The 12,431-nt window shown below is 41.6% G+C and overlaps 1 protein-coding gene across 1 annotated transcript in view; it reads left to right on the top strand.

Annotated features, from left to right (window-relative positions):
- Positions 1-9,018, top strand: part of LOC148024960 (uncharacterized protein At4g14100-like) — a 40,108-nt gene extending 31,090 nt beyond the window's left edge. Inside the window, exon 2 of the mRNA XM_087694643.1 lies at positions 8,500-9,018. Within this exon, the coding sequence (XP_087550769.1) occupies positions 8,500-8,705 (206 nt within the window). The 3' untranslated portion in view covers positions 8,706-9,018. The remainder of the gene's footprint in view (positions 1-8,499) is intronic.
- The last annotated feature ends 3,413 nt before the right edge of the window (positions 9,019-12,431 follow it).

Below are 12,431 nucleotides of genomic sequence, written 5' to 3'. Positions count from 1 at the left end.
CTGCTAAATCCTAATTTCTGCTGTGAATTAGGGTTTACTGCAGAAATTACAGATCAGCCCACCAAAAATGGCTGAGATCTCCTCCGGATGGCTGAGAATTGCTGAGAATGGCTGAGCATAGGCTGAAGGAGATGAGAGAATGTTGTAGAGAGAGAAAATTTTGAGATTTGTCGCGAAGAACTGATCAAAATCAGTTGCTGCCCTGTTGTACCAGCCCCAAACGGATGCACCAATAACAATAGGAGCATCAGAGACTGTGATCTTCAGGAGAAAGTGCATCAGCAGCAATTGTCAGCTTCCCAAGGTCAAGAATATGTAATCTCCATCACCAAAATGGTCTCCAATGGCTGGGAATTGGCCCCAAAAGTTGGCAGCAACAATCCAACACCTCTTTCCAACAGCTCCAAAAATGAAAAAAACGAGATTTCCCTCTCCCTTCAGCCCTATTTAGCCTTTCCCCCACTCGCATGGGAAAGTTTTGTCAAGTGGCAGCTTTCTTAATCCATTTTCAGCAATTTTCAGCCATTTAATTAGTTTTCAGAATTAATTAATTCTGAAAATTAATTCAGCCCTTAATCCATGCCCAGAAAATTGACCTTGCCTATCCAATAATTAATTGGCTAGGCCATTTGCAACCCAAAGTGGTCCCGTGCATTAATTGACCCTTGGACAAGCAATAATCCATTAATTAATGCCTAGTCCCTAGTGTCACCACTGACACTTAATGGCCAATTAATGGTCCTAGGAGCAAACTGACACCAAAATTCACCTAGAATCTAACAAGTGTAACTTGTTACAACTTTTGCCTTTGACACCCATTCTTTTCACAGGGTCCTTCGGTCTTCAACTGTGAGAAAGTAACTTGCACCTCACATGTGCAACACGTGCATCTTTTAATTGCACATTTGATTAATCCTTTAATCAAATATCAATTAAACATAAGCAAAGCATCAAATTTTCACGTCCTCATGACAGACCACCCCCTTGAAATCCTTGCAATCGTCCTCGATTGCACTGTAATGTGTCAAAGCAAACAATACCGCACTGGAATTTTCACAAGGCATCATAGTCAACGCAACATTGGCCATTGCTGGCTAACTATCTCATATACCCACCATTTGCTGAAAATTTCCAGCCAGCATAAACATAGCATAAAGCTCAACAATAGTCCAGAATTGTTGCCAGAAACTCATCGGATGCATCTCAAACTCTTGTTTCTCAATAGTGCTGACTACACAACCATAGTAAAGCATAAACCGAGCCGAAACTATGGCTGAATTGTCAATGACATTCGCTTACATGCGGCTGTCCATGGAATTGGCTGTAAACTATTAAAAATTGAGCATAACCTGATCATAAACTGATCATGGACTGATATGAGAATTGATCACAAATGGCTGCAAATGTGACTCCAAACTGATCACAAGTTGATGGTAAAAAAAACTGATCAGAAACTGATGCAAAAGCTGATCCCAAAGTGATCATAAATGGTTCTCAAATTGATAAAAAACTGAGCTGACACTAATCAGAAATTGATCTCAAAATTGAGGTAAAAACTCATGCCAAACTCGTCCAAAAACTCATGCCAAATTGGTCCAAAAACTCATGCATAAGTATAGTCTCAGAGCTGCGGTAGTCAATGCACATACGCCATGAACCATCCTTTTTCTGCACCAAAAGCACTGGAGAACTGAAAGGAGATGAGCTGGGCTGATGGAGATGAGAGAATGCTGTAGAGAGAGAAAATTTTGAGATTTGTCCTGAAGAATTGATCAAAATCAGTTGCTGCCCTGCTGTACCAGCCCCAAACGGATGCACCAACAACAGTAGGAGCATCAGAGACTGTGATCTTCAGGAGAAAGTGCATTAGCAACAATTGTCATCTAGTTGTTTAAGGCTGAGAAAAGGGGCATATCTGAAAACCAGCCTGAAAACGTCATATTGCAAAGAACTGTCCCAATAGGTAGCAAGCTGCAAAATTAGAAAATCAGGGAGATCCTAAGGGTAAAAGGCCCAAAACATCAGTGGGATTGGTGCCCGATGTTGTTAGTGATCAACCCAATGATGATGCTACTTAGTTGTGCAGAGCACGGGGCAAAATTAGGGATCAACATGCATTGATCTTCTTTGATAATGATGCACGAGCCAACTTCATCTCTACTGACATGGCAGCCCATCTAGGCATCAAAGAGGATGAGATGGAAGCCATGGGGGAAGTGAATGGGTGGTGATAACCTGATTTAAGAGTTAATTACAGCAATAAATAAATGCACATAAAATGAAATACACACTTTACCATAACATTCTTGGACAGTAGACACCCTGTTGGCCCCAAAATTGGCGCCCCTTGCGGTATTTCTTTAGCTTTCATTCAATTGGAAGGAGTACAGCTTGAGATTCTTCAATCTCCTCCTGCTAACCAATTGCTCTTGCTGTCATAAATGTCTAGCAAGCCTTTTGGGTAATTTGCCCTTTGTTTCACCCAGGACTTCTTCTCCAATTTGACCCTTGGCTGGCCAAATGCTGCCCCAAATCAATTCGGGATGGGCTGGCTCCTGAAATCCCTTGATAATCTTCAATTATCAGCTGCTGATTTCAGTCCCTTGAGCCTTCAATCCCTGGCACGGATCCCAAGGTGGCTGCTAAATCCTAATTTCTGCTGTGAATTAGGGTTTACTGCAGAAATTACAGATCAGCCCACCAAAAATGGCTGAGATCTCCTCCGGATGGCTGAGAATTGCTGAGAATGGCTGAGCATAGGCTGAAGGAGATGAGAGAATGTTGTAGAGAGAGAAAATTTTGAGATTTGTCGCAAAGAACTGATCAAAATCAGTTGCTGCCCTGTTGTACCAGCCCCAAACGGATGCACCAATAACAATAGGAGCATCAGAGACTGTGATCTTCAGGAGAAAGTGCATCAGCAGCAATTGTCAGCTTCCCAAGGTCAAGAATATGCAATCTCCATCACCAAAATGGTCTCCAATGGCTGGGAATTGGCCCCGAAAGTTAGCAGCAACAATCCAACACCTCTTTCCAACAGCTCCAAAAATGAAAAAACGAGATTTCCCTCTCCCTTCAGCCCTATTTAGCCTTTCCCCCACTCGCGTGGGAAAGTTTTGTCAAGTGGCAGCTTTCTTAATCCATTTTCAGCAATTTTCAGCCATTTAATTAGTTTTCAGAATTAATTAATTCTGAAAATTAATTCAGCCCTTAATCCATGCCCAGAAAATTGACCTTGCCTATCCAAAAATTAATTGGCTAGGCCATTTGCAACCCAAAGTGGTCCCATGCATTAATTGACCCTTGGACAAGCAATAATCCATTAATTAATGCCTAGTCCCTAGTGTCACCACTGACACTTAATGGCCAATTAATGGTCCTAGGAGCAAACTGACACCAAAATTCACCTAGAATCTAACAAGTGTAACTTGTTACAACTTTTGCCTTTGACACCCATCTTTTTCACAGGGTCCTTCAGTCTTCAACTGTGAGAAAGTAGCTTGCACCTCACATGTGCAACACATGTGCATCTTTTAATTGCACATTTGATTAATCCTTTAATCAAATGTTAATTAAACATAAGCAAAGCATCAAATTTTCACGTCCTCGTGACAGATGGGATAGGCAATGTACACTTGTCTTTGGATAATGGGCAAGAGCTTGTGTTAAAAGATGTCAGATATGTGCCTGGCATCAAGAAGAGTTTACTATCTGTTGGTCAGCTTGACTTGCATGGTTACACTACACTGCTTGGTGGTGGTTTGTGGAAATTGAAAAGGGTTCCATGCTAATTGCAAAAGGAACCAAGAAGGGCGCTTTGTATTGTCTGCATTGTAAAGCTTTGAATGGCAAGTTTCTTGCAGTTGCTGAAATTGATTGTCATTTGGAGTGGCACAAGAGATTAGGCCATATGAGCCAGAAAGGACTCGATGTCCTTACCTCTTTGAAGAGGGTTGATGGAAAAGGCTCTAAACTTGATTTTTATAATGACTGTCAGTTTGGAAAGCAAATGAAAAATTTCTTTTACTTTGGTGTCTCCTGTAAGTCGAATATCTTGGACTTAGTGCATTCTAATGTATGTAGTATGCGCGTGAAATCGTTGGGTGGTGCTGCATATTTTATCTCTTTTATTGATGATTGTTTCAGGAAGATTTGGGTTTATCTGTTGAAAAAGAAAAGTGAAGTGTTTGCTGTTTTTAAAACTTTTCACGCATTTGTGACCACTCAGACAAGTAGAAAGCTGAAATGCTTGAGAATTGATAATGGGGGTGAGTTCACATCTATTGAGTTTAAGTCTTTTTGTGACTTGGATGGAATCAAGAGGGAGCTTACAGCTCCTTACAACCCTTCTTCAAATGGTGTGGCTGAAAGATACAATAGGAATTTATGTGAAAGAGTGTGGTGCACGTTGTCCAATGCTAACGTCCCTCATGAATTTTGGGGAGAGGCACTTAAAACCACGGTTCACATTTGCAACTACTCTCCAAATAGGTCCTTAAATAATGGCATCCCTGAGGAGGTTTGGTTTGGCAAATCGGCCTCATATGACCATTTACGGATATTCGGTTGTGATGCTTTTGTGCATGTTAGAGATGAGTTGAGGAGTAAACTTGACCCGAAATCGACCAAAGGCATTTTCATGGGCTATGGTGATGAGGGTGAATTTGGCTATAGAGTGTGGTTACCACAGTCCAAGAAAATTGTTCACAGCCATAATGTTGTGTTTAATAAGGCAAAGCTGCTGAAAAGTACTTTAGCCTCTGATGAAGACATGAAAAAGGTCAAATTTCAGAATTTGCAGCCACCTATTACTTCAAATGATGAGCCTCATGATGCTGTACCACAGGCTGAAACTGATGGTCAGCCGGTTATTTTTGAGCCAGATGATGATGGACAGCAAATAGAAGCACAAAGAGGTCATGGACAGCAAGATAGACTTGCTGATTATGAAAATGCAGGTCTGGAAATGAAAATGAAGGTGCTGTATAGCATGAACAACATGCTGAAAATGGCATACAACAGCCAATAATGTTGAAAATAACATACCTCCTAATGACCCGATTCTTGAGAATGTAGATCATTGGGTACGTAGGTTGGGTACGTAGGTCTACATGCTTAAGAAGACAGCCACACAGGTATGAGTCCTCTTTGCACTATGTGATGCTTACAGATGAGGGTAAGCTTCTTACATATAAAAAGGCCAAGTCATGCAAATTCAGCAGTAAGTGGGAGTTAGCTATGCAGGAAGATATTAAATCTTTGTATGCTAATAATACTTGGGATCTTGTGTCGTTGCCCAAAGGAAGAAAGCCTCTTCCAAACAAATGGGTTTACAAAGTAAAGACAGTTGATGGGAAACCCAAGTACAAGGCAAGACTGGTTGTCAACGGGTATGCACAGAAGGAAGGGATTGACTTCCAAGAGGTCTTCTCACCTATTGTGGAAATGACCACTCTACGTGTGCTTTTTGCTCTCACTGCTGTATTGGATTTAGAGTTGTACCAAATGGATGTGAAGACAGCTTTTGTGCATGGTGACATTGATGAGGAGATCTACATGAAACATCCCGAGGGGTTTGTAGTTCTTGGAAAAGAGTAGGTGGTGTGTAAACTAAAACGCAGCTTGTATGTGTTGAAGCAAGCACCACAACAATGGTACAAAAAGTTTGACACTTTGATGCTCTCTCATGGGTTTGCACGCAGCCATGCAGATCATTGTTTGGACATGAAAAAGGATATAGATGGCAACCCCATTATACTTGTTTTGTATGTAGATGATATGTTGCTAGCTGGGAAAAGAAAGACTAGCTTGGATGCTCTCAAAGATCAGCTGAAATCAGCTTTCTCCATGAAAGATTTGGGGAATGCAAAGCATATATTGGGCATGAGAATTCGCAGGGATAGAACACAGAAATTGCTGTTCTTATCTCAAGAGAAGTACATTGAAAAGATACTTGACAGATTTAACATGGCTGAAGCTAAGCCTCTTGGGGTGCCCTTACCTCCATATCTTAAGCTTAGTAAAGCCAATAGCCCAAAAGATGACATGCAAGCCAATGCTACGAAGGGAGTCCCTAATGTGTCAGCTTGTGGCTCTTTTATGTATGCTATGGTCGCTACTCGTCCAGACATTGCTCATACAGTGGGAGTTGTCAGCAGGTTTATGTCAAATCTTGGTAAACCACATTGGGAGGCTGTCAGGTACACAAAGAAAGTGTATTTGCTATGGGTAGGGTGCACTTAGTCTGCAGGGTTATTGTGATGTAGACATGGGAGGTGGCTTCGACTCTCGCAGGTCCACTAGTGGGTATGTCTTTACAGTTACTCGCGGGGCCATTTCTTGGTGCTCCAGGTTGCAGAACATTGTAGCACTAAGTACTATTGAAGCTAAATACATATCAGCTATTGAAGCTTCTAAGGAAGCTATATGGTTGAGTAGACTTGTAGAGGATCTCAACATGTCTATGAGTACTCTAGTGTTGGGATGTGATAGCCAGAGTGTTGTGTATTTGGCTAAGAATGCCATGTATCATTCACACTAAACATATAGATGTGTGATATCACTTTATCAAACAGATTCTAGAAAATGATCTAATCACATTGATCAAGATTAAAACACAGGACAACCTTGCAAATGTTCTCGCTAAAAGTTTAAGCAAGGCTCAGCATGAGCATTGCATACGACTAGTGGGAGTTGGTTAAAGGTTCACTTCGTGGGAGGTTGTTGGGATGTAAAGGCCCTTTATTCACCTCTGTGTATTGTACACATATATTATTATGTTGTACATGTGAATGCACCCTTACGTGCCCCGAGTATAAATACATTTTATTCTTTGTGTACTAACACATTGTTGGTACACCCAAATCATATCGTACTCTCTTTCTGTCACTCTCACTCACCTGCACACTTCTCTTGCTGCAGCACACTCTTTAACACTCCTCACTAAGGGAAGGCAAATCCTCATTTGATGAAGAAGGCTCCCTCTTTGATGGCTTAATCCCCTAGAAGCAACTTGAGGAGATGGGGAAATGTTCGATGATGAGATAGAAGGAGCTGTCAAGGGTCCAAGGGGAGGTTTCTTTGGGTTGTAGAGTCCATAGAACTTGGTAGGGACAAAGAAGAAAGGATCCCTTGTGTCATCAATAGATCATGGTTGGGGATGCCAGCAGCAAAGAGACTGTTGCAACAACAATGGCATGGCAGTAACAAGTAACATATAGGGAGATCCTCCATTAATGATGATGCCATTTGGCCTCAAATAAGTGCATATGGGGTCATGGAGATTGTAATAGATGAACTTGTGGATGGGATTACTTCTACAAGGCTTCCAAGCCCTTTCTAGTTTCAAAGGCTCTTTTGTGCTTACTTGGGTATAAGCATGAAGTAGGACACTTACTTCCATTGTGCAAGGTCACACTTGGTACTTGGTAGATAGACCCTTTCATTGGCAGGTTGTTCACATGGAGCGGATCTTCAAGATAGAGTTCGGCTCTGATGGTACCTTGGACAAGTACAAGGCATGATTAGTTGCCCAATGATATGTTCAGTGGGAGTACATCAACTACACTGAGATATTATTCCTATGGCTTGCATGACTACCATCAGATAGACTTGACTAGTGTCACTCCATCAGTGGCCCATTTATGAGATGGACAACAAGAGTGCCTCCCCCCTTGTGTCCAATCATTGATGGCCCATGTATCAGATGCACAACAAGAGTGCCTTTCTGAATGGGATGGTTCAGGAGGAGGCTTATATGTGCAGCAGCTTGAGGGTCAGGTCCCTCTTTTGGGCCTTCTCATAGGCTCCGGTCTATACAACTGCTCAGTGCATAGTTTCTACTTTTGGTCTTTCACCTTACTCTTATCCAGTCCATTCTTTTTACTCTGCTGTCCACTTTTGATACTCTGGTTCCATCACTATCTACTCATGCGAACAGTCACAAACCTAATCCTTTCACTAATTAAGTCTTACAAATCACTTGCTTGTTCAATGTGGCTCTAATGATATTGCTTCAGAATCCCGATATCGTAGTGGGGTCTTTTGTGAAGTTAATTCCATTCGTCTATCCTGTTCTGTAAGAAATTAGCCAGTCTGACAGATCCTCTTCTGTAAATTCTGCAACAGAGGCACCTTGACTTCTGCTTCAGTAATGCTTGATGTGCTGGTCAGATTTGTCTATGACAGGGTTCATTCATGGGTAATGAGTTGAACTCACGAGCTGAACTATTCAGGAGAGAAAAGCCAGTGTGCGACAGTTTCTCTTTTGTAAATATTTATGCATTTGTATCGCAATTTAGACTTTAATCTCAGTTGCATAAAATATGAAGGCATGAATCATTATACACGGTTACTGGTAGGTCTCTCTAACCACATTTACTGCAGATCCCCTTTTGTATCGATGAGAACATGGAGCACTCTAGGGTTTTTGGTTGATGTGCCGTGTTTGGAATTTAATTAAGTTTGTGATCACTGAGAAATATTTGGGCTAATGTGCAGGCTTGTCTGTTCATGTCATGACATTTGAAGTGGGAGCTGTTCTTGAGGACTGTGAGTGGCAAGCTCCTGTGTACTGTTTCAGTGAGGAGAACCAAAATCAGGCAGGAAAGCTCCTGGACAGGGTTGAAGCAGGAGATCCCTTAACAAGATGGTTTCATGCTTTGGAGGGTTATGTTGGTGTGAGCTCTGATGTGCTTAACCAGTGATGATGTTTACAGGGTTGAAGCAGGAGATCCCTTAACAAGATGATTTCATGCTTTGGAGGGTTATGTTGGTGTGAGCTCTCATGTGCTTAACCAGTGATGATGTTTGTTGTACTTATATAATGACAAGTTACTGGAAGAGGAAAAATCCATGACTTATACGTGATAAGTGTGCTCAGCGTCTCAGCTATGAGACGTATCGACCTTGCAACGTTTCAGAGAATGGCAATCCTGACATTGTCTTTGTGGGGTTTATTCTCATGCATGCATCTGCTTGGTATATTTGGGTGCCAATATTTAGTGAAAGTTATAATCATGTTTGCACTTGGAATAAGAAAGATTACATGTGCAATGAATGGAGCCTTGTGTCAAGATCATACCACCTCCAATCTGTCCAAATCTCAATGGATCCTTGGGTGACCTTGGCTACATTCAACATGTTAATTGGTGTCATGTTGACCTAGTGTTGCAATATGACCTCACATCTTTATCGAGGATGCCTCTGCATCCTTTGAATAGAAACCCTTTGTTAGAGACATTCCATATGCCACTCGTTGAGATGGGTTGATGTCCCTTTTGAAAAATGTAATCAAGACTTGAAAAGATGGTGAATCTTTCCATTCATTTTACTCATTAACTCTTGCAATTAACTTGGCTGGTTAAAGCTCATGGCTGTGAGCATGTGTGTGTGTGTTCGATTCCCAGCTCGTGATAGATCAGGCTGTTCTCATATGCCGAAAGGAGTTTAAAACACATTAAAATCAAACAAGGACCATATTATATTGTTGAGAGAGAGAGAGAGAGAGAGAGAGAGAGAGAGAGAGAGTCTGCATATGGCAATTTCCTCTATATCTTTGCCATGACCTTGTAACTCTTAGAACTAGAACCGTTTCACATGATGGCTTAGTGCCATCATATATCTTGTATTCAAGTAAACTTGTACTTTTTTTTCGTAATTAATACAATTACCCTTTACAAAAAAAAAGAAAAAAAAGAAAAAAAGAGAGTCTGCATTAAGGACAGAGTCTGCATTAAGGACGTGCCTCTTGGTGGCATGTCCTTAATGCAGACTCTCGATTTTCCAGTCCTTCCTCTCTGTTACTACATTTGGTCGGCTCTTGGAAAGTGGTGCTCCAAAAGGCCCGTTGGCATCCAGTGGGGGACTGCTTGCATACTAACTCCTTTCAACTAGAATTGTTGGCAGTCTCGAGATTACTTTCATGAGAAGACAAACATTAGCTCAGACCGAGATTTAACCGCATGGCCCGTTTGGGTGTGACTTCGGTTGCGGATGCTACCCTTGCCACTCGCAATGTCCTCGCATCGTTTCGTACTGCTAGGAGACTTTTTAGGATCCCACGTGGATACCGTGATTTATGGGAATAGCTTTTGTCGGTGCTTTAGGGTAGGAAATCCTTTCTTGCCGTGGTTGTGGATCGTCCTTGGCAGTATTGGGACCTTGTAGGCCGCGTGAGTCTAGAAAAGGCCTCTGCTAATCAAGTGTATCATCTTCTCATTCAAGATCATCAATGGCTGAAAGCTAATACTGTATGGGGATTGCGGAAATCGCAGTCATGGTGGAAGGCAACTGTGATGGAGGGTTGGTTGAATAAGACACCTTTCAAATGCAAAGTCTTTCTTTGGCGGGTAATGATTGGTGGTCTTCCTCTTGCCTCAGCCCTTTCCAAGCGTAGAATCTGGAATGGCAATTGTTTCTTTTGTACCACTACTGTGGAATCGGTCCGACATCGATTTCTTTCTTGTCCGCTTGCCAAGAATATCTAGCCACTCTTGTCACAAGTCTGGCGCGCAGTGGTGGGGTCCTCACTAACTCCTTTCGATTGGGTTTTTGTGCGCCTAAAGTACCCCACACCGCCACAGTTACATATGAAGATATTATTCCACTTTTTCAGATACTGGGGATGCTGGCACATTTGGACCACGCGGAATGCCTTTATCTTTGTTTCGGCCTCTAATGTACCGAGACACATTGCCCGGCTTAAAGGTCTCTTGCATTGGCAGATAGATCTCATTCGGCACTCGGACTTGCTCCCTCGGGAGGACTTGCTTCCCTGGCATATGGCAATTGCCTCTGGGTCCTTGCCATGATTTGTGTAACCTTTTTTGTGGATTAGTACTGGGATTTTCCACATGTTGGCCTAGGGCCCTTGTGTATTTTGTAATCATGTAATCATGTAAACTTGTATCTTTTTTTCGTAATTAATACAATTACCTTTTACGAAAAAAGAGAGTTGTATTAATGTCTACTTAGATGGACAAAGTGACACACATCAAGGTTTTAGCCACAATCCACTTTGGGTTGCTATTGGCACAAAAAGAGACCCATGTTAGGGTGCCATCAGTACAAAAAAAAGAAGAGACAAACCACTAAAACTATAGAAGTTGCTAAATACATCATGACCCAAAAAGTGCCTCGGCTTTTTGAACTCTTGTATGATGATTTTGCGACCTTGATTGCCTATTTGCTCTCTTTTCTAGTTGTCATCATCTTGGTAATTTCACCTGGTTGTGCTTTTGTAGGCTCATTTGTGATTTGCAATTTGCTTGAAACATTTTGATAGTTGTAAAATTTCAAGTTTAACTTCCATGCTTCCAAACTCCAAAGTTGCTTGATTTTTTCCTTGATTTTTCGTGGTGTCATCCACTTGGATCCTTTTTCTTTTAGAATTGACCTTATTTTAGTCTCTAGCATTTGTATGCCTCCAAACATCCTTGGTGGTTAATCAACTAGTTCTTTTGTGTTTCTTCATGTCATCTATTAGGGAGGTCTCTTAAGTGAGCATGGAATGCAATCTTCTCTTGCAAAGTAGCTTCATTAATTGCCGTTGAAAATATAGCAGCTCTCATATCTTGTTGATGTATCTTCATTTGATTTCCTTTTGTTGTTTTTGCACTTTGGTTGTTATTTGCTTGATTTCATCTTCAATATTTCTATAGGTTGTAGCCATTCTTGTTGCCAACTTTTCCTTTAACTCTGCCAAGTGTTTAAGCACTTTAGCAAGTTAGTATTTCAAAACCACATTCTTTACTTCCAAATTGGTGGAACCTCGTTGGTACAAGCATTTTCTCCACGGATTTGAATCTTAATTTGGTTTGGGGTGGTGATGCCAAGACTATGGAGAGTCTCTTTGGGTACATCTTGCTGTTAGCTACAAGAGCTCAAGTCTAAGTCTTACCCTTAGGTGTTGCTCTTACATCGTAGGGGGAGATGGTTAGGGAGATTAGAAATGGCTCAAACTTGAAATTTGTATGGATGAACAACTCTTTAGATAAGAAGGGGAAAGAAAGGGGGGGGGGGGAGGAGAAGCAGGAGAGGCGACATCTAGAATATAGAAAATGTAGGAGAGAGGATTGTGGTGAGTTGTTTGCGGACCGTGTTGGATTGTTTGGGGAGTTACATGCGGAATATTTTGAGAGAGAGAGAGAGAGAGAGAGAGAGAGAGAGAGAGAGAGAGAGAGAGAGAGAGAGAGAGAGAGAGAGAGAGAGAGAGAGAGAGAATTGCTTGTAAGGGAGTCTAGCAATGTTGAGTGAATATTCCTACATTTTAGCGGATGCGTTGGTGGAAGAGATAACATGATGTTGGTGATTAAGAGTCCTTTTGCATCTTAGTGGTGCTTGTTTTGATGAAGAAGGCTCCATCTTAGTAGGTCGTGCATTAGTGAGTGGAGAACAAACGGTGATAGTCTCCATACATGCATCCAATGTGT

Source organism: Lygodium microphyllum, chromosome 15 (assembly GCF_053477565.2).
Source record: "Lygodium microphyllum isolate KBCC chromosome 15, Lygodium_microphyllum_v1.1.10, whole genome shotgun sequence".
Lineage (NCBI taxonomy): Eukaryota > Viridiplantae > Streptophyta > Polypodiopsida > Schizaeales > Lygodiaceae > Lygodium > Lygodium microphyllum.
This window is presented reverse-complemented; position numbering and strand designations above follow the sequence as displayed.